At 44.5% G+C, this 22,136-nt stretch overlaps 2 protein-coding genes across 21 annotated transcripts in view; one reads left to right on the forward strand and one right to left on the reverse strand.

Annotated features, from left to right (window-relative positions):
- Positions 1–987: 987 nt before the first annotated feature.
- RPLP1 (ribosomal protein lateral stalk subunit P1) lies at positions 988–4,094 on the forward strand. The gene is made up of 4 exons (XM_026692722.2): positions 988–1,163; positions 1,371–1,445; positions 3,724–3,838; positions 3,966–4,094. The coding sequence occupies exons 1-4, from the start codon at positions 1,092–1,094 to the stop codon at positions 4,043–4,045; spliced, it is 342 nt and encodes a 113-aa protein (XP_026548507.1). The 5' UTR covers positions 988–1,091; the 3' UTR covers positions 4,046–4,094.
- A 749-nt stretch (positions 4,095–4,843) lies between these two features.
- The window catches only part of PTK2 (protein tyrosine kinase 2), a 216,056-nt gene continuing 198,763 nt past the window's right edge, over positions 4,844–22,136 (reverse strand). For all 20 annotated transcript variants that reach the window (XM_087962246.1, XM_087962244.1, XM_087962247.1 and 17 more), the window contains 5 exons: positions 18,370–18,409; positions 17,540–17,646; positions 8,585–8,740; positions 7,453–7,533; positions 4,844–5,852 (listed from right to left, as the gene is read on the reverse strand). In XM_087962246.1, the coding sequence (XP_087818372.1) occupies positions 5,640–5,852; positions 7,453–7,533; positions 8,585–8,740; positions 17,540–17,646; positions 18,370–18,409 (597 nt within the window). In that variant the 3' untranslated portion in view covers positions 4,844–5,639. The remainder of the gene's footprint in view (positions 5,853–7,452; positions 7,534–8,584; positions 8,741–17,539; positions 17,647–18,369; positions 18,410–22,136) is intronic.

Raw genomic sequence — 22,136 nt, forward strand, 5'->3', positions numbered from 1 at the left:
GTGGGTGGGCTAGCAACTGGTTGCCCCCCATTTGTGAGAGGGCAGGGGAGCCAAAGCCCAGCAGCACGGTTTTTCAGCGACAGGACACAGGCCCTCACTATGCTTAGGACCAGCAAACCCAACTTCTGGGTTAATAAAGCAGGCTAAATAGATGGGGATGGCCGACAGGTGGCAGCAGCCCAGAGAATAAACTTCACGTGCTGCCCTCTAGCGGCCACTCCGGCTTTCCTAGCTGAGATCCGCTTCAGTTTAGTCTGGATATTCGCAGCTCGGACCCGCTGGCCTCGCCCAGTTTACGAACGACTTATAGAGTATCATCCTGACTGGCGGGAGCGCTTCGGACTTCAACTCCCGTCGTCCCTAGCCGTGACGGAGAGGGACGCCCGCGTCGCCTTTTTCCCGCCTAGAAGTGTATTTCCGGCGTCCCGATAGCGTCAGCCGGAAAGAGGAAGCGAGAGTGGCGGAAGTTTTTCTTCACCATGAGGCATCGTCATGCGTTCTCTCTGATTTCCGGCCAAGAAGCCATTTCCTCCGGAAGAGAGGAGCGCTATCGAGTTAAGTCCAGCCCTTCCTCTTGGAAGACTCCGATTGAGAAATATGGTTCAATCGGCTTTTTCGTTTTCTATAATCCCTGTCAGTTTGATTTGGGATGTGGACAGCGAGCAGCTACATTTTTTACGGTTTTTTAAAAATATAAATATATTAATCTACAAAGCTCCACTATGGGGCAGGCTTCGGAAGGCCTCAGCGGCCGAGATCAATATCGCCCTCACGGATTGGTCGGAAATCCTGCCTAGGGAGCACTAGTCTCTGTGATTGGCTTTCCAAATTCTCGCGGGACCCTAGCCCAAAACGGAGTCCCGCCCCACGGCTAGCCGGATTGGCCAGTGCCTTCCGCCTCCTCTACTATTGGCTACGTTCAGGCCAAATCGGCTCGCGATTGGCTGCGTAGCTTGCTTATAAGCGCCGGGCCAGGCCGGCGCACTTTCTCAGTCCTGCTCTTTCGTAGCGTGGAAGGTGCTGCGTTCTTCAGCCGAAGCTAAGGCCGCGTTTCCCCGGCGACTGGCACCGCACGCCCGCAATTCCCAGCCATGGCCTCCGTCTCCGAGCTCGCCTGCATCTACTCCGCCCTCATCCTGCACGACGACGAAGTCACCGTCACGGTGAGAGGGGCGCGGCGGGAAGGCCTCGTGGCCGGGCCCGCGCGTGGCGAGCTCGGATCTCGTGGCAGCAGCGACAGCGCCTCTCGGTTCTTCCCCCCTCCAGGCTGGGCTTCGAGTGGGCGCGGGCAGCGAAGCGTGTGAGGTTCGATGTATTTCAATGTTTCAAAACGTATCTTAAACGACGCCTTCGTTTCGCTTCCTTTCCAGGAGGATAAAATCAACGCCCTCATCAAAGCGGCGGGAGTGAACGTGGAGCCTTTCTGGCCGGGTCTCTTTGCGAAGGTAAAAACGAGGCCGCGGAAGGTCCGCTGGCGAAGATACCAGGAGTCCTCGACTCACGACCCTAGTTGACCCCGCTTTTTTTTTTTACGGCCTCCCTTACTCCGGTTGTTAAGTGAATCACAGCGGCTGTTAAGTTAGTAACCTGGTCGTTAAGTGAACCGGGCTTACCCCCCCTTGACTTTGCTTCTCACTGGGTCGTAAAAGGGGATCAGGTGACCCACGGGACACTGAAACGGTCATAAATACAAGCCAGTTGCCCAGCATCTGAACTTGGGTCAGGTGGTTACAAGGTGAAAAATGGTCATAAGTCACTTTTTTCAGAACAGCTGTAACTTTGAACGGTTGCTGAACCAATGGTTGTAAGTCGAGGACTACCTGTACTTTCACAGCTGCTTTTTGCCAGTGCAAATCCCGGGAATTGGCAGCATTCATAGGGTGAGCCACACTTAATCATCAGCCTTGCTTTGGACTAAAAACATAGGAAAGGGAGGCAGCTATACACACACAAAGGTTTTCCTGGTGTAAAGCTGTTTACTTAGTGGTGAAGACACACACACCCACACACACCCCTGGCTCTGTGTGGCTGCCCTTCGCTGGTGGTCAGCAAAGAGGCTGGAGAGCCCTCTGTCCTAAAACCATTTCTGCAGAGTTGAACGAGATGAGCCCTGATGTACCTCCACTGCTTTAGACAGTTTTTAATCATCTTAGTTTTTTCAATGTTTTGTTTTAGAACTTGAATAGAGTACCTTTATTGTCATTGCATTCTACAAATACAGTGAAATTGGAAAGCTACCCCAGCCCAGTGCCCCAAACGTCACATATCACAATCACTACAGAGTATTTAAAAATTAAAATAAGAATAATTAAAAACCTAGTCTAAAACCTATCTAAAATATATAGTAAGTTAGATTGTTTGAAAATGCCACTATATACATGGGTCTAAATCACAAATGCACTGTTTGATTCAAGACAAAAGAAATTGTTTCTCAGTCTATTAGTCCTCATTTTAAGACACCTATAATGCCTCCCTGATGGTAACAGTTTGAAACATGAATGACCAGGATGAGAACAGTCTGTGGAGGTTTTTAGTGCTCTAGAGAAGAGTCTGGTCTTTGCAATCTCTTCCAAAGAAAGAGAACAACCAATGATTTTTTTTGTGCTGTGTTTATAACTCTCTGGAGCATCTTCTTATCCACTACACAGCTTCCAGCATACCACACTGTTACACAGTATACCAAAATGCCACCTTGTAAGGGAGACGGTTGGCATAAAAATGTAATAAGTTTCAAACTTGGGTGGGTGGGATGCATCACATGCAGGCCCCAGCTCAGAAGGGGGGAGTTGGGAATCGTGCCACAAGGGGTGTCAAACTCGACTTCATTGAGGGCTGCAGCAGGGTTGTTTGACGGGGGAGTGGAGTGGGTGTGGCCAGCTGTCCATCATCCGTGTCAGGGGTGCCTGTGGCAGCCCAAGCGCTCTGCCCAGAGAAAATGGCCCTCCTGGGCTCCCATTTTCACTGGCAGAGGCACCGTAGACCAGTCCTTCACCATTTCCAAGGCAGCTCCGTGGGTCTGATCCATCCCCCAGGCCTTGAGTTTGACACCTTGCTCTAGAGCAGTGATGGCGAACCTTTTTGTTGTGGTATGCCGAAAGTGTGCGTGCCGGCACCCACAATGCAATATGCCCTGCCTCCCCCTGCACACGCAACACCCCTGCCACTTACCTGCACTGCACATGCGTGCACCTCCCAGCTGATTTTTGGCCCGTTTGAGGCTGTTTTCACCCTCCTGGAGGCTCGAGGGAAGCCTCTGCAGCCTTGGGAGGCTGAAAAACGGGCCTTCTGGAAATACTGGAAGTGCCCATTTTCAGCCTCTGGAGCCCGGCGGAGGCTGTTTTCCCTCTCCTGGTGGCTCGGGGGAAGCCTCTAGAGGCTGAAAACAGGCCCGTTTCAGCACTTCCAGTATTTCCAGAAGGCCCATTTTTCGCGCAGGTAAGTTTGGCTGGGGCTCCCATGACTGCACAAATGGCTCTGCTTGTTGCCTGTGGCACACGTGCCATAGGTTCGCCATTATGGCTCTAGAGCATGTTACAACTTTCTGTGGTGCTTGTCAACCATAGCAACTTTTTATTAAAGACTTGTTCAGTTGAATTCTGGGACTTGAAGCCTATGAGTCTTTAAAAGTAGCCAAGGCTGAAAAACGATGTTCCATAAAGATTATACAGTGAAGTCCGGCCCTTCTTTCAGCCGGATGCTAAACCTTTGCTACTTTCTAACCAGGCTCTAACCAGCATCGACATCGGAAGCCTCATCTGCAACGTGGGAGTTGGTGGTGGTGCTCCAGCCGCATCGGCTCCGACCGGAGGAGGGACCCCGGCTGGCGGTGCTGCTCCCGGTGAGTGGAATAATGGCTTCTTCCAAATGCGTTTTGAGTCCTTGGCATTGTTGTTCTTTTCAATTATCTGGGCTGGGGTAAAAGTTTCACTCCTTGGCTTAATACTATGCTATTACTTGTTTTGTAGCTGAAGAGAAGAAAGAGGAAGAAAAGAAAGAAGAGTCGGAAGAATCTGACGACGACATGGGCTTCGGTCTTTTTGACTGAGCTGCGCTTTTTTCTACTCTATAATAAAGAGGAAAACGCTTCAATGAAAGTTGGTCTTGGTTAATGAATGCTGCAGGTGCACATAGCTCTTTTTTCACACACTGCATTTTGGAACGATGGCTGACTAGGTAGGTGCCTGCCATTTTTGCAAGCTGCCATTTTTGAAGCTACTAACGGGTAGTCCTTGACTTAAAACCACTCATTTAGTGACTGTACGATGATACATTGGCACAAGTCATTTATGACCATTTTTCTTCCCGTACTCGTGAACCCTCAGGATCACATCAATATTGGATGCTTGGCAACTGGCTCATATTTACGAAAGTTGCCATATCCCGGGTTCATGTGATCATCTTTTATTACCTTCTGACAAGTCATTGGGGGAAACCAGATATACTTGGGGCAAAAATCCAATCACACTGAGCAACAAAAATGTTGGGCTCTATTGTGGTAAGTCAAGGATTACCTACAGGTCTTATAGAAGAGTTTCCATTGATTTATCTTAAATAATACAGACATTAATTCATTAGGACCACTAGACCCCTGGTGTACCCTTGAAGGGATTCATGTTTGTATTGTTCATTATACAAAACTTACAAGTAGAAATTATATTTACATAGACATTTTTACTCTCTTTAGAGAAGCCGGGGCTCTTTGGCACCTCCTTTCTCCTTTTATTGAAGGTTTTTGTAATGTTGCATACTTCAAAAATGCCTAATTCTCTCCCCGCAAAGGATACATGCATTCTTAAACAGTTCCACACCACAGTCAGGCACTTGATGAGTTGAATTCAAGCAGTTTTAAAATATTTACCATGGCTTTAATCTTTCTTTATAAATTATATAAAAATGGGGGAAGGGGACATGTATGGTTACAGAACTTCTAAATGCAGCTCCATTTCTTAGAAGGAAAATACAAAAAAAGGGGAGGGCAATGTTATTTCTGGTGACAGATAAGAGTTCTTGGTTGTGTCCTACAGCTACGTTCTGTCCCAATGGTTTGCATACATCCACATGGTAGTAGGAAAACCGATGACGGTGATTTTTTTTTTTTTTAAATTTGCTTTGAAATGAGACACTTTGAAAATATAGCTTTTTAATCTCTCTGTAAATTGTGATTAGCATTTTTTTTTGTGGCATTTTTAAGTGTTCCGATATAAAAAGGGTTCCAGTCAACAGCAGTTCATACATTGTGGGAAAGAATTCTCAGCCCTCGGGTGTCCCAGAATTCTTCACACGATTTCGGATTTTGCAGCTCAAAAAAAAAAAAAAAGTTCCTTTTTGTCAGTTTTCTTTTGTTTGGAAGAAAGAAAAAGCAATTCATCTCTTTTAAAACATTTCACATTCTGAATAACGTGGGGAAAAAAAAAAAACCTGAATGGGTTTCTAAGATTTTGCTGCCTTTAGTTTCAGTTTTTGGATTTTTCTTGGCATTGATTTAAAAAAAAAAAAACTTGAGAGAACCAACGAGTTGTCAATCTCGGACTGAGCCGTCTGTCCTCCTCATTCCTGCTGGAAAGGGTTGCTGCCCTTTGCTTATTCGGTAATGATCCTTTCTCAAACTCTGCAGTGCAAAATCCGTTGGATCTCCACTTCTAGTGAGGCCTGGACTGGCCAAGAGATTTTAGCCTGGCTTGGTCAATAACATCCAATAAGTTTTTGGCATCTACAGCGAGGGCGTGAGCTGCAGTCAGCATCTGCTTCTTGTATTCTTGCTGCAAACTGGTCATAACGTACTGCTGAGCCAGCTTCATCTTGTTAATCAATTCCGCCAGGTCAGAATTCAACAGTTTCTGAGCCATCTCGATCTGAAAAAGGAGGTTAAGGAGAAGTGCAGGGTAAGAAGCTGTATCACAGCACATCTAAAGCAACCTGAAAGCAGAAAATAGGTCCCTAATTGTTGATCCCAAATGAATAAAGGCCAGGATATATGCATCTGAGCTTGGTAGTTTCCTTGCAGACACTGCATTACCCAAACTACCTCTGCAAACCTCACTCGTCTTACACTGATGATGTTACCTACTTGGGTAATGAAACATCCGCAAGAAAAACCAGACTCCGAGAGCACATTTCAACCCTGAGCTACAAAGGTGTTTTTTGTTTTTTTTTCAAGAGGCAACTGGACTTCCTTTCTTCCCTTTCAGGATGTTTCACTTCGCTTCTTCAGCTCTGACTGCATGGTGGGTAATGGCAGCCCTCTGTGTAAAATGTGGTCCTTCCTGGTTTGAAAGGGGGGGTCAAAGAGGCCATCTATGTCAACATTGAACCGCGCCTTCTCAACAGACAGGGAGGGATATGACATCATCTATCCAGTCTACAACACACTCCTTTCAGCAGCTCAAAGAACGCAAAGGAGGGTAAATCCTTCCATTCCCCACCATCCAATCAGAGCTAAAGAAGCTCCTCGGATGAGAAGCGAAACGTCTTCAAGGAAAAAAACAAAACTCCAGTTGCCTCCTGAAAAAAGCACCTTTGGGATGATTGAAGGAGATGTTTAGCCTTCGGAAAAGTCAACCCAGGTGAGACGTGATCGCATTCTTCAAAACCCAGAAAGCACGTCATACAGAAAGTCAAGAGATGCACCTTCTCATTCCAGAGAGAAGAGAATGACGGGTTTTAAGTCACAAAAGGACAAATTGGACGTTACACACCCTTTATCTTATGTGGAAGGAGTAAAATGGGAGTTCCTGTATTTCAACACCAGGCCTGCCTCCAAGCAGCCTCGTGAAGATAAATCTGGTACATAGAACCTCTGCAATGATTGTCAACCTCAGCAACTTTAGGATGCGTGGACTTCAACTCCCAGAATTCTCCAGGCACCACATGCACTTTAACATTGCTGAGGTTGAGAAACACTTTGCTAGATCTTTGAATGTATTAATGAACACCGGAACTGAATTTTTCCTGTGAATGTCTCTGGAATTTTCTTTTTTAAAAAAAAAAAAAAAAAACTTTGGATTGGCAAATTCGACTTACTTTACATGATTTAATAATTGACTGTTTGTCAACATCCTCAAGACTTGGAAGTGAGCAAAGTCGAGGGTTGGGTTGTGTGTGAGTGTACATATGCGTACATAAATAAATTAGGTTTTCTCTTGCATCGGTCACCCTCTCTCCTTCAAGGTCCACTTGCAAATCCTCCTCTTAGCTGCAGAGTATTTGAACTGCCATCAAATAAAGCCACTCATTTTTACCGATTTACACAACCACAAACCTGATGCCATTTTCTTTTTGTTCTAAGTTCGTTACCTTTATTCCCACCTAAAATCTAGTGAACTGGCTGACGTATTAGTAGAAAACAAAGCAAAGCCTAAACACAGGCTTTAAGCATTCAGACAAAATCACTGCAGGCCATAATCCAGGTAAGCAAAATGAAAAAAAGAAAGAAAAGGGAAAAAGTGCTTGTACCTCTCTGTGAGTGCTTGCTGGGAGGACCAGAATGGTTTCATCGACTGTTGCCAATAAAGTTCGCAAGGCCAAACCCACCTCCTGCCACAAGACAATGAAACAGAATTAAAACAGATTGAGCACTGCCATTCTGACAAAAAAAGCATGATACAAATACGCAAAATGTGTCAAGCAAATACAAATCTGTATACTTTAAACGCTTGGCAACATCTACCCTACAGCAGATCCCCCACCTTAGGGACCCTGAAATCTTTTGGACTACAATTCCACCATTTTCACCTGGGGCAATGGGCGGGGGAGGAGAGATCTCCCCAATTGCCCCAGGTGAAAATGGTGGAATCTCCGCCCCACTCAGCACGTATGTTCCTCTTGGCTTCTAAGTGCCCGCTAAGAGGATTTTTCAAAATGACCATCAGAGCCTTAGTATTTCCTATATTATTGTTATTAACACGCTCTGATGCTAAGGAGTTCTACTCCTCCTCCCCACCTGAAAAGAAATCTCTTCCAAATGCAAAATACAAGCAGAAGAGTTTCAGTTTTAGTTTCACAGCACCAAGCCAGCTTTAGTACAGAGCAGTCGAGTTAAGCCACGCCCAGGCTCCTTGATGTCTCCTCGTTCACAAGCAAATACTGTTTCAGTTTCCAAACAGCCCTCGACTGTCTCACACACTGATTGGACGCTAGCCAGATGAATATCGATGGATGCTGGTAGGCAGAGGCAGAATTTTTTTCCCCTTATTTTCCTCCCCAAAAATTAAGTCTGACCGCATGGTTTTGTAACGAAGCACGGGTATCAAGTGAGTTACGAATAAATACAAGTATATTTCTGAAGACATGGGTGAAAAGAGAGCTGAAGCCACCAGCAGGAAACGGCTGAACTTTCCCAGCCCTGGAGGGAGAAACTATGACTCCCTCTATGTTGAGGAACGAGCCTCAGCCAGCACGGGCCGTCACGAGGGATGCTGCCCGCTCCACTCTCCCATCCACAATGTGACCTAACCAATCTTCATATTGTGTTGCTATGAAGAGCAACCAAATCTTAAACCAAGGGTTGCAGCAGGATGCGTATCTGAAATGCTTCTTCCAGCCCATGAGTAGCTGTGTTATATCTTGGGCGGTGTGCGTGCCTTACCTTCACCATGGGGACATACTCCTCGGGGGGTGCCGGCTGGATTTTGCTAGACATTTCTATAACTGCCTTTACCAGGCCGGTGACGTTCTCGTACACCTTGTCGTTGGAGCGGTCCAAGTTGGCAGTTGGAGGAGGGCTGATCTCCTGGGGCTGAATCTGAAAGGAAAAGAGTGTGTGGATTCCCCGCCAGATGGCGCTGGACTACTTCAGAAAAGCTTTTTCCTTCTGGAGTTCACCATCCAGGAAGCCCTAGATCAGGGGTCCCCAAACTTGGCAACTTTTAAGACTTGTGGACTTCAACTCCCAGAATTCTCCAGCCAACACAGCGGACATCCACAAGTCTTAAAGTTGCCAAGTTTGGGGACCTCTGCCCTGGAATCATCACAGAGGCTCCACATGGGGAACCAGGACAAGAGAGAGCTGGAATTCAGTACTTTCATCACACGCTTGGAACATCAACACGGACAAGATGTTGGTTTAGCCTCGGTTATTTATGGTTTCCAAATCACTAAAAATAAGAGTTAATTTGATTTTCATGTTTTTTTTTAATCTGTCGTTGCGGTGTGCACCAAAGGGGATGGAGCTAGAATTGCTCCAACTTTGCCTATTTTGGAATTAGATGAGGGTACTCTGGTAAATACAACAAATCCATTCCTTTTAATAATTATTTCATCGAAGTTGAATTTGTTCCACTAGATTTCCACCAGCACTTAGGTGTCAAATGTGGAATCCAGGTAAAACTGATAAAGAGGGCTATGAAAACCCCTCACATCCCAGACATAAACTGTTTCAACTCCTTCCCTCAAAATGATGCTATAGAGTACCACACACCAAAACAACTAGACACAAGGACAGTTTTTTTCCCGAATGCCATCACTCTTCTAAACAAATAATTCCCTCGACACTGTCCAACTATTTACAAAGTCTGCACTACTCTTACTATTAATCTTCTCATCACTCCTTATCACCCATCCCCTCCCACTTATGACTGTATGACTGTAACTTGGTCGCTTGTATCCTTAGGATTTATATGGACTGTTTCCTAGTATGATTTGATTGCTTATTGTACCCTGTGATTATCATTAAGTGTTGTACCTGATGATTCTTGACTCTTGACAAAAGTATCTTTTCTTTTAGGTACACTGAGAGCCTTTGCACCAAGACAAATTCCCCGTGTGTCCAATCACCCTTGGCCAATAAAAGAATTCTAAAGCTTGTGGGTTGGTTTCCAAACATTTTGTTACCAGGCTAGGTAAGACCTTCAGTGGGGTTTAGGGGGTGTCAGTATCTGTGTTCTTCTGTTTATAAGGGCTGGGTGTGGTCAATAGGTCTTGTGATGGGGGGAAGGAAGCAGTCATCTTATAAATCCACAGCCCTTATAAACAGAAGAACATTGACATTCCCTAAACCCCACTGAAGGTGTTACCTAGTCTGGTAACAAAACATTGCAAAACAAACCCCCAAGCTTGGAGAGTAAATCTCCACCCTCAAGTTAATTCCGAGCTACAGATATTCACCACTATCACAAAAATACTACTCCTTCAATAGGCACTACAGAATTTGCTTTCTCCTTCCTATTAGGCCAGAACTACCCTAAGGTTATGAGAGATGAGAGGCAGTGATGGTTTCCGTGAACAAACTCTGTGCATGTGCATGTGTGCACATGTGTTCAGCCACACACATGCCTAAAGGACAGGTGTCTTGCTCACACGTACTGTTTGTTCTTCCTCCTTCGCAGCCCTGGCAAAAGGTTTGGCCGCCCCCACAATAACAGACTTGCAACCCTCGTCCTGCTGTAAATCATCAGCATGGCTGGCTGGGGAATTCTGGGAGTTGAAGTCCGCAAGTCTTAAAGGGACCAAGGTTGGACACCCGTGCCCTGGGGCTTTTATGAATCAGTGTCACCTCGAGAAGGGAAGCTGGAGCAAGTGTGCACTGCCACACCTTGGTAACAGTGTTCATTGTTTGCAGACAGGATGTTCCCACCCCAAATTCATGCGGTCAATTCCTTGTTTCCTCTTCAGAGTAACAGCCTGTTCCAGACAAATGACGGGACGGAAGCAGGGTTCCTCCTCAGAAGGATTTGGAGAAAGACTGACCAGATTAAAGTGGGGGCTTAAGAATGGCCCTCAGTTTAATACACTGGAAAAGGTAAGGTAGACAGGTGTCACCACTGAGCTTGGGAGGTCTTGTAAATCATGGTCATGGAACCACAGGTGCTGCAAATGGCATTTGCCACACTGGTGGGTGCCGAGCGCCCAAAATTGCACTCACGTGATTGCAAGGGGGAGGCCAGATGTTGGTATATATAATTCAGGGTATAAGGAGCCTTTTTAGCATTTGACGTAACTTTGGAACAGTTGCAAGTCAAGGACTACTTAAGTCCCTGCCAGTGAGAGCAGGGAGGTTTAGAATAATATACCATGAGATTCTCCGTCATCCAGGTCATGGTGGTCCCAAGGGTGCTTTTTTTAGGAGGCAACTGGATTTTCTAGTTTTTTCCTTTGAAGACATTTCATTTCTCATCCAAGAAGCTTCTTCAGCTCTGACGGGATGGTGGGGAATGGAAGGATTTATATTCCTTGCAAACAGCTGGTCATTTGCATCCTTTTTAGAGGGTCATTAAGCCACTTGGAGGTTTATCTGTGTCCTCAGGGCCACCTGAGTAGTGCTAATAGTTCCTGTAGTCTGCAATTTTTTCCCTCTGGAAATCCATTCTTGTAGAGCTAAAAGTCCATGGAGATAGTCAGTCATGCAGGTCATGGTGGTCCCAAAGGTGCTTTTTTCAGAGGGCAATTGGACTTTCTGGGTTTTCCTTTGAAAGACGACTCTCCATAGACTTTACGCTATGGGGTGGGAGTAGGGACCCCACACCCCACTCCACACCAACTCCGATTTCCAGAAAAACTGCAGACTACAGGAACTATTTGCACCGCTTGGGTGAGGACACACAGACAAACTTCCAAGTGGCCTCAAGGACTCCCTAAAAGGACGCAAATGACCAGCTGTCTGCAAGGAGTATCGATCCTTCTATTCCCCACTATCCTATCAAAGCTGAAAAAGCTTCTTGGATGAGAAGCGAAATGTCTTCAAAGAAAAAAACAACAAGAAAGTCCAATTGCCTCTTGAAAAAAAAAAAAAAAAAAAGCACCTTTGGGACAACCATGACCTGGATGACGGAGAATCTCTACAGACTTTTAGCTACACAATTTGGGATGAACATCTTTGTTCTACTACAGGAACCCGGAGCACCACTCAGGTGACCCTGAGGACACAGATAAACCTCCAAGTGGCCTCAACGGCTCTCTAAAAGGATGCAAATGGCCAGCTGTCTGCAAGGGGTATAAATCCTGCCATTCCCCACTATCCATTCAGAGCTGAAAAAGCTTCTTGACTGAGAAGCGAAACATCTTCAAAGGAAAACCAGAAAGTCCAGTTGCCTCTTGAAAAAAAAAAAAAAAAAAGCACCTTTGGGGCACGAGACGTACCCTTTGCTATCCACCTATAAAGGGAAACATTTTAACTCCCAAGGTTCCCGAAGAGACCCTGGTTCCTGACTGCTTGGGGGGTCTGGGATAGCTTCAGGCGAAACAAGGGCACCTGCCAAGATTTTTGTGCCACGCCACAAAACCCTCCCATCGGCATTCATGCAACCTGTCCCTCGCCCCACTGCAGAGAGAGAGAGAAAGAGAGAGAGAGAGAGTGCTTACCCGCCATGGCTAGTGTTGAGCAGAGATTGGGGAGGAATTAAAGACATTTACCGTGAAAAAAGGGAGGAAGAGACAAAAGACAATGTTAATAAACTGCAGCAAAAACAAAAAAAACAGGAAAAACAAAAACACAAGCGATAGCAAAAGAGGTCTGTTAAAAGCAGGGGTCTCCAACCTTGGCCACTTTAAGCCTGGAGGACTTCAACTCCCAGATTCCCCAGCCAGCAAAGCTGGCTGGGGAATTCTGGGGAGTTGAAGTCCTCCAGGCTTAAAGTGGCCAAGGTTGGAGACCCCTGTGTTAAACCCCAACCCAAAGGCATCCAGCCAGACCCCGTGCATTTAGCTCCCATCCATCCCTGCCTCCCCCCTTTTTAAGAAGAGGTTCTGTGCCATGCACCCCCCCTCAAAAAAAAAGGTCAGAGACATGCAAAGAACACAGCAAGTGCATCCTGCAAGAAGCAAAGGGACAAACAAGCCATCAGTGAGCCTTTTTTTTTTCCCCAAAAAATAGGGAAGTTCTGGGCATTTTTTGCTGGACCCAAAAACATTTCTGCATTTCTGCAGAAAAGCTCCAGGCAGAGGAAAATGTCCATGTTTGTTTCTAGAAGGAGGGGAGAGGAGGGGAGCTGGGGAGAGAGTTGCTGGATGGAAGGAAATATTTAGTCATCTAATTACTAGGCTTCTGGTTTCTTCGGATCTTTGGTCTCAATTCGAGCCAGTGACCGTCCAAACGATCGGGTTTCCTTGCGTTTGGCACCAGATTTCATCTAGCTCAGCTCAATGCACTAGAAAAAGTAGACTGAACTAGACTCTAGAAAAAGTGCAGAGAAGAGCAACCAGGATGATGAGGGGACTGGAGGATAAAACATATGAAGAACGGTTGCAGGAACTGGGCCTGGCTAGTCTAGGGAAGAGAAAGACCAGGGGAGACATGATAGCGGTCTTCCAATATTTGAGGGGCTGCCACAGGGAGGAGGAAAGGGGTCAAGCTATTCTCCAAGGCACCTGAAGGCCAGACAAGGAATAATGGATGGAAACTGAACAAGGAGAGATTCAACCTGGAAATACAAGGATAAACTTTCTGACAGTGAGAACAATCAACCTACGGAACAGCTTCCCTTTGGAAGTTGTTGGAGCATCATCACTGGAGGCTTTTAAGAAGAGACTGGACTGCCATTTGTCAGAAATGGTGTAGGGTTTCCCGCTTGGGCGGGGGGTTGAACTAGATGACCTACAAGGTCCCTTCCAACTCTGATTATCTGTAATGCAGTTTTTTTCTTTTATTTTCAAAACTCAATTTCTGAAATCTACACCATTGCGCCACAAAGCTGGTGTGACTTGGGTAGTGGTAGGCTGGTTGTTCTCTTGGCAAAGGTCGTAGAGGGGGAGAGATCCTTTGGCCAGCCAAAACATCAATGGAGGTTTTTGGGGTTTTTTGAAACTGACAAATGAGAGGGGATGATTTTGAATACAGGGCATCGTCGACTTACAATTGTTCAAAGTTACAATGGCACTGAAAAAAAAGGGGGGACTTATGCCCGTTTTTCACACTTACGACCTTTCCAGAATCCCCAAAAGACCATGTGATTAAAACTCAGAAGCTTGGCACACTGACTCATATTTATGACCTTTGCTTTGTTCCAAGGTCAGATAACAGATAATCAGAGTTGGAAGGGACCTTGTAGGTCATCTAGTCCAACCCGCCACCCAAGCGGGAGACCCTACACCATTTCTGACAAATGGCAGTCCAATCTCTTCTTGAAAGTCTCAACTGATGGCGTTCCCACAACTTCCGAGGGCAACTTCTGTTCCATGAGTTGATTGTTCTCACTGTCAGAAAGTTTCTCCTTATTTCCAGGTTGAATCTCTCCTTTTGCAATCTTTGGACAAGCCAAGCCAATGGGGAAAGCCAGACTCACTTTTACAACCAGGTTACTAACTTGTCCACTGCGGTGATTCACTTAATGACTGTGGCAAGAAAAATGGGGGCAAAACTCACTTAACAAATGGGCCAACCCTGAAGCTGGCCTGACTGAGGCCAGTTTGAGACTTCAGTGCTTGACACACCAGAGAACAGAGAGAATAGAGATAGTAGGGGGTGTTGCAGCCAAAGCAAAATAATTTTCTCGTGGGAACCAAGGACATTCCTGCAGGTGCTCAGAAGGAGGGGACTGGAATCACTTAGCAACTGGACCATGATTGGACCATGCCCTGATTGGACCATGTGACTGATTGTTTTGAGGAAGTGACAAATTTTCCCTTTTAATTAGGTGGAAAACCACGGGAATATTCAGAGTCGGTTTTCCACTAGCCTGTGCCAATATGACCTATCCAATAAACCTATTCTTTGAGGAAATCACCTGCCTCATAGAGTTTTGTTTGCTATGGATATTTTACTTGGAACCCTGACAAAATGTCTCACTTAACAACGGACATGTTGGAGTCAAATTGTGGTTATAAGTCAAGGACTACCTGTAAAATCTGCCTGAAAAGATCAGACCAGAATCCTTCTGACTATTGGCAAACCGTGGTTTTAAGATGGTTTTAACATAGCTGCTTGATTCTCCATGTTTGTGTGTGTATCCAGTTTCACATTCATTCAACTCAAAAAAATAAAAAAAAATAAAGCCGTATAACGTTTACAAGTTTTGAACCTCTTTCTGTGGAAGAATATGGAAGAATGAAAAGCAGATATATATATATTTTTTTGCCTTCGGTCTAGCAGCAACAGTTTTTGATGAACTAAACATTCCAAAAGAAAAAAAGTTTCTGTTTAGCTTGGCAGATTTTAAAAATCTTTTTTTTTTTTCCTGTTAAAACAGATGGTTTTAGATGTTCCCAAGGAGGAGGACCTGGAAAAGCTGGGATAAAACACTAGAAGGACAAAGCAGCATAATTTCATGTCTTCTCTTAAAGGAGTCATTTTTTAGCCTCGCAGTCAGAAACCAGAAGAGATGGTCTGGAGTACCAGGGAGGGCTTGTATTCTATAGCAGGGGCTTTTATCCCTTATATCAGGGATCCCCAAACTTGGCAACTTTAAAACTTGTGGACTTCAACTCCCAGAATTCTGGGAGTTGAAGTCCACAAGTCTTCAAGTTGCCAGGCTTGGAGACCCTTGCCTTATATTAAAGCCGCTTCTGTAGGAACTTTACATTTCAACTTAAACTTTGCAGTATTGGTCTTTCTGCAGAGAAACCAGCAGGGTTTATTTCCCTGTACAGATCCGCTATTCAGCCTGCCGCTTCCCCATCCGGGGCCACTGTCACCACGTATCCACCACGGCCCACTGGCAGGGCTATTGGAGTGCATAGCAGTTCATGTGACTAATCTGAGCACCAAGAAAGCCTCAGAACATTCAGAGTAAGGATGTCCAAACTTAGCAACTTTAGTTGCGGACCATCGGCCGCCAGCCCCTCCAGCAGCCAAATCAGAGGAGGAGGAGGAGGAGGTGGAGTCAGGGTTAGCATGAGGGCAACCTGGGGACTCCGAGGGGGAAGAGGGAATGGAGCTGGCAGAGAGAGAGAGAGGCGGAGCCTGGGCCATCGGTCAGCCCTCAGACGGAGAGTCAACAGCCCCCAGGTCTGGAGGTGGCTGATGAGGAAGAGGAGAAACAGCTGGGTCCAGTGCCTGATGCATGGATGCGCAGGAGGCAGAGGAGAGGAGAGCAGTGGGAATCAATGAGCCGGTCCTTGGGATGGAAGAGCCACGGCTGCAAGCAAAGCTCCATCCTAGCTCTGGGGATAAAAGGGGAGGGGGAGGAGATGAATAGGAGTGGCAGACAACTATTCATCTCCCTGCCGGACAGACTTGTTAGCCTGGACAGACTTGTTAGCCTGCGGTGAGAGAGAAATTGACTTTTTGCCAGGGCTGCTGGCGCTCCTAATAAAGGGAACATTTGTTTAACTACAGATGGCTTGCCGTGTTTGGGAGCTGGGTCAGACCACTTGTGGACTTCAACTCCCAAACTTCCCCAGCCAGCCATGCTGGCTGGGGAATTCTGGGAGTTGAGGTTCACAAACCAAAATGCCAAGATTGGACATCCCTGATTCAGAGAGAGAAAATGGCTCGGCCCTATTTTATTTTATTTTTTACCAATTTTCTTATCAATTGTTTCACTGAATTCCACGGATGGGAATAAACTGGGCCATCCTTTAAAGCTGCCCTCCCCACCCCTGGAAGCTCTAAAATAGATTTCACTTAATGAGAATTTCTATTTTCAGCCCTCATTGGGAACAGAACTCTTGGGAAAGACTAGGGTGCTGGAGTCAGAAGCTTATTTTCGTTGAGAAAATAAACTTAAAGAGGTTTTTTTTAAAATTCCATTTGACCTTGAAGTCTTTAGGAAGCCAACCTGCTGCAGTGCCCCAATCTAAATGTTGTACTCATGCTTATCTCTATAGAGAGACAAGAAGGTTGGTAGCTGAATGAATAGTGGGGTCCTTGGTGCTCTCTGAGCTTATTTTCATGCAGATGTTTCAATACCCAACTAGGTAACATCATCAGTGCTAGAAGGGGGTAGGATTTTCCAGGGAGGGAGAGAGGGAAGAGGATCCATCCTGTGGAAAAATTGTCTTTCACAAAACCAGTCCCGGGTGCCAAAAAAGTTGGAGACCCCTGCCCTAAGGAATCATTTCCAGAACAGTTTCAAAGGCTAGGCAATTTAAAAAAAAGAACTGGTTAATTGTAGCTAAGTTAGAAGATGTGACCTGCTGTGGTCATTTTAGTCATAGCCAGGCAGAGATAAGAAGCAGGATGGCAGGCTTGGGAAAATCTCACTGAAAGGAGTAAGTTTGTGGCTAGCGCAAAGAGCCAGGCAAGCTTCATGGGGTAGTGGCAGCAAATTCCCAGTTGGGGCTGGGCGAGGAAGAAGATTGGGGGAGTTTTAGTCCCAACCATTTCCAAGCCACGACTGGAAAAGCAACATGGCTTCTTCCTTTCAGCTGGTGGTGTAGCCATAGAAGAGGCCCTTCAGCCCTCCAAGGTTAAGTTTGGGGAAAACCCCACTGAAAGGCTGGAACAGCTGGATGAGCAAGGAGTGTTCCTGGGTGGATGGGTTTATACAAAGCAGCACACATACGGGGGTGGCACTTGGGGTTTCCTAATGGTGATGCCAACGTAACCACCATTTGGGGCTTGGGAGGCCACCTATCTTAAAGTTGAGGTTGAGAAAAACCCTCTTCGACACGAATAACAGATCCATCCAACTGGATGACTAACGGACAAGTCTTCCAAGCGGTGCTGTACCTTAACCCCTTCGTTGTAGCTGTCCACGGGGCTGTTGAGGCTGGCAAGGCTGCCCAAGTGGCTAGGAGCTCCAGGGCGTGGTGGCTTTTTGGGTGGGGCAGCATGATCTAGGAAGAAAAGACGTTGGGTTTGATAAAGCCGAGACTGCAGGAGATGACCAGGTGGAACCCAAGGGAGGAGGGGTCAAACACATCATCAGTCTTGAGTCCCTTTGCACCCACAAGAGATCTAAGTCCGGCCCACCTTGAATTCCTTTAACATTTATCTACCACCAACTCGCTTAGACCGTTAGTATCTTGTCCCTGAGACTCTTGGATTTTTTTTTAACATCTCCAAAGTTAAAGACATGTAGAGACTTAATATTTTATTAAAATGCCCTTTGAAGAGTTGTGGTTAGTGAAATGGACAGAGAGGAGGGAGAGGGAAGGAGAGAGGGAGGGAGAAAGAGAGAGGGGGAAAGGGAAAGAGAAAGAGAGAGGAAGGAAGGAAGGAAGGAAGGAAGAGAAGAGAAGGAGAGAAGGAAGGAAGAGAAAGAAAGAAAGAAGGAAGGAAAGAAAGAAAGAAAGAAAGAAAGAAAGAAAGAAAGAAAGAAAGAAAGAAAGAAAGAAAGAAAGAAAGAAAGAAAGAAAGAAAGAAAGAAAGAAAGAAAGACCTGAGTCCTCAAATCAGTGCTGGCTGGAGATGGAAGACTTGAAAACTTGTGTGTTACTCCTGAATGTCATTAAATAAACTCACTATATCTCTTCACCACAACTTCAAATTCATTTTCCCAAAAAGAAAAGGGAAGGGAAGAAGGGAGAAACTAAAAATTTACATTGTGACTTACTTACCTGGTTTGCCCACAGGCTGATAAATGTGCTGGTTAGAAGCCTGCAAAAAATTAAAATTAATATAATTAACCATGCAAAAAGTTTGTGAACAATCCAACCCCCTCCCAACTAAATCCCCTACAACAAATATCCAGCTTTTTCAACATATTTGCCTCCTCCCGTTGCTCTTCAATTTCAGAGAAAAACAATTAAGTTTTTATACTACATTTATACTTTTATCTCTCTTTTTTTTCATAAGAGACAACCAGTTCTTTCATGTCATAACCTATCTGTGTTGTCTTGATATATTCTGGCTATCATTACTCAAACAAAATGACATTTGTAACGACCTCCACCCCAAAATTCTGAAGACTTTAAGATGAATTATAGGTGAAGCGTAGTTGGGAAAGCTCTTATACCATATTGTTTAAGAGATTTTTCATAGTAATTACTGCTCAGTCGTTGAACAAAACAGAAGTAAACAAACAAGCCCAGGATTATTTATTTGTAATGCTTTATAGCCTAACTGAAATCTTATCATATGTTTAAAGCATGCCTATGGTGATTCTCAATCATCTGTTTTAAAGACGTTTCTTGGGTGAGAAGTGAAACATCTTCAAAGAAAAACTTAAGAAAGTCCAGTTATCTTTTTGGGAAAAAAAGCACCTTTGGGATTTTTAAAACATGTTGCCAAACCAAATAAAAATTTGTTCTATTATTGATCAACAAGGAGAATGACACTTATGAGTACTGATAATGGTTTAATTCGTGGGAAAACATGCTTGCCCTTCGCCTTTATAAAAAGCATATTAGCAGAGTTAAATTTTTGCCTTTACTAATTTAATTGTTGGGAAAAGCAAGGCTACACAAAATCAGCATTAGGGCTTTTGATTTCAAAAATAAAGCAATCTGCCAAGCAGAAAACATATCCTTAAATCTAGAGTCTCGAATTTGTCAGAGCAAAGTACTAAAGAATTTGGATATTCACATTTTTAGAAACGGGGTCTCAAATAAAATATAAACAAACGAATAAAGGTTTCAAATAAAGGCCAAGTTATAAATTGCCTGAACAAACTGCTTCCATGGGTTGATGAAAAATAATTCATTGTGCCGATTTGTTCAACATGCTCTAACTAGCTGCTTAGCTGATCTAACAGCACTCTTACAATTAATTCTCAAGAGTATATGTGGACTTTAAAAAACAACAACAATGGAACAGAGGAAATACCCACAGGAGGGATGAAAAAAAAATCGAAGTTTGAAAGTGACAATCTAGATATAATGGTTGAGGAAGTATTTCGCTCCTGAATCAAGTCACACATCTTAGCTCAGCTCTCTCAGCATTTTGAACCATGAAAGGGAGTAAAAAAAAATAAACTCGCAGGTGCATTTTCCATAAAGGTTCACAGGAATACTTTCCCAAGAATTAAACAGAACCAGTGTGATGGCTGTGACAGTGATAAAACTAGGGGCCTCCCCATCTATAACACTTCAAACTTTCCAAGAAAAGGTGGGACGTGACGCAAATGAATCACAGCAACAACATGTGCAAATGCCACTGCAAAAAATTCAGAAAACAGTATCACGAAGGATACTGAAGGAGGATGGAATCAGGAAAACAATTCCTTTTCTTGTACCACTGTTGTGCTTTATTCACCAAATTTTACAAGAGTTCCTGGCAATGTTATATATTCTGCTTCCAACTCTTTGTGTTTTGCCCTCTGCTTCCTTCTTCCTCTCTCGTACACATTGATAAAGAGAAAAAAAAATCACTGTTTTTTTAAACCAGTAATTCTTGGGACTGGTCGATCTAAAGCACCTCATTTTGCTTCCAGTTTTTGAACAGGCTTTAGCCTCGAATGAAGCCACCTATACATTTCTGGCACCTTTGTGTAGGTTTGTGCCCCGTGTTTTACAACTAAATTCCCTTTTGGACTTCAGTCCTGGAGAGCCTTATCCTCTGGAACTGGTGTAGGCCCTCCATTTAAGCCAGAGGTCTCCAAACTTGGCAACTTTAAGACTTGTGGACTTCCAACTCCCAGTATTCTGGGAGTTGAAGTCCACAAGTCGTAAAGTAGCCAAGTTTGAGGATCCCCTGCTTTAAATAGTAACGCTAGATCATTTGAACCAGCAGTTACAAAGATAAAACAACCCCAAAGCTTTACAAATAGGAAAGGCATCACCTAAAGGATATTAAAAAAAGGAAACCGTTCTGAAAAGAACATTCAATAGGTTTCACACATTTCTTAGACAAGCATACCTACCTACCATCTTTTCAAATTTCTCCAGAGATCTCTAACATGGACAGTGCAGATCCTGTTTAAATTGTGAACCAATCCTGAAGTTTCCCCACCCCTAAATAATTTAGCTGAATATTTTGGGCACCATTCCTTATTTTCTTTGTCTTGTATTTGCAATTGGTGTAGGCCCTCCATTTAAGACAGAGGTCCCCAAACTTGGCAACTTGAAGACTTGTGGACTTCCAACTCCCAGAATTCTCCAGCCAGCATAGCTGGCTGGAGAATTCTGGGAGTTGGAAGTCCACAAGTCTTCAAGTTGCCAAGTTTGGGGACCCTGATTTAAGCAGTGTCACGAGGGACTCTCACCGTGGTTCTTCACAAAGGATAGTTCCTTGCCAGCATTCCTACCTGAAGCACACACCTGGGCAGGTTCCACCAGAGAAACCCCGCCCCTCTGACAATATAGTACATGTATGAAACACACGAGGACGCACCGTAAACATGAAGATTCCCGCTAACTAGGGCTGTTTCTTTCCGAGAGCCTTCCTAGCAAAATGCCATTATCTACAGGCACCGCGCGCAAGGCAAGAACGCATCCATTCCAGAGGCAGCAGGAAAAACAAGTTACTCCCAGTGAGGTTATGGGGAACAGCCGAACCTCCTGAAGGGTTTCAGGGAAATATAATCGCATTTCTGAAGCGAATCAGAATTCATCTCCTGATAGCAGATGGGAAGGGGAACCTCATTTCCCACTGAGAAAAATCAAAAGCAGCAAGACGACTGAAATGGAAGGTCCCCTCGATCCCCACAAATGGATGAATGGCTACAGAAACTGACAGGTGTTAGCAGAGATGGCTCAAACTTGGTTGCAGGAAATAGGACTTCAGCAACAGAGTGGTCAATGTCTGGAATCCTCTACCTGACTCTGTGGTTTCTTCCCCAAACCCCAAAAACTTTCACCTTAGACTGTCTACTATTGACCTCACCCCTTTCCTAAGAGGTCTGTAAGGGCGTGCATAAGTGCAACAACGTGCCTACCGTCCCTGTCCTATTGTTTCTTTTTATTTTTCTTATATGTACCCATTTCATGTATTCATAACTACGTACATACTTATACCTATTATCTTGTAAGCGATTGACAAATCAAATAAATAAATAAATAAATAAATAAATAAATAAATAAAAGAAAAAAAGACACACAAATATATTCATTTCTACTTGGAAACCATTTCTGGACTTTGTGCTTGAGGTGGAAAAAGATGAAACTTTGATTTTGGGTTTTACCGATTAGACAGATTCGTCGTTATAGAAATGGCTAATTTCTATTGTCATAAAAAAGTAAAAAATTGAGTTAGATGTTAAATCCCTTATTTTACTGCACCAAAGAAGTCAGAAGTCAATGCCTTTTTTGTCTTTCTTTTTCCCTTCCTTTCCCCCACTACCCACTTCCCCTTTTCCTTCCCTAATTTCCCTAATATTTGCTTTTGTTTAGTTTAGTTTACTTTATTGTCACTGCATCTCATACAACAAAATCAAACACCATCTTCA

This window comes from Notechis scutatus, chromosome 3 (genome assembly GCF_049901735.1).
Source record: "Notechis scutatus isolate UNSWTSFEM ecotype Mainland chromosome 3, rNotScu1.2, whole genome shotgun sequence".
Taxonomy (NCBI): Eukaryota; Metazoa; Chordata; class Lepidosauria; order Squamata; family Elapidae; genus Notechis; species Notechis scutatus.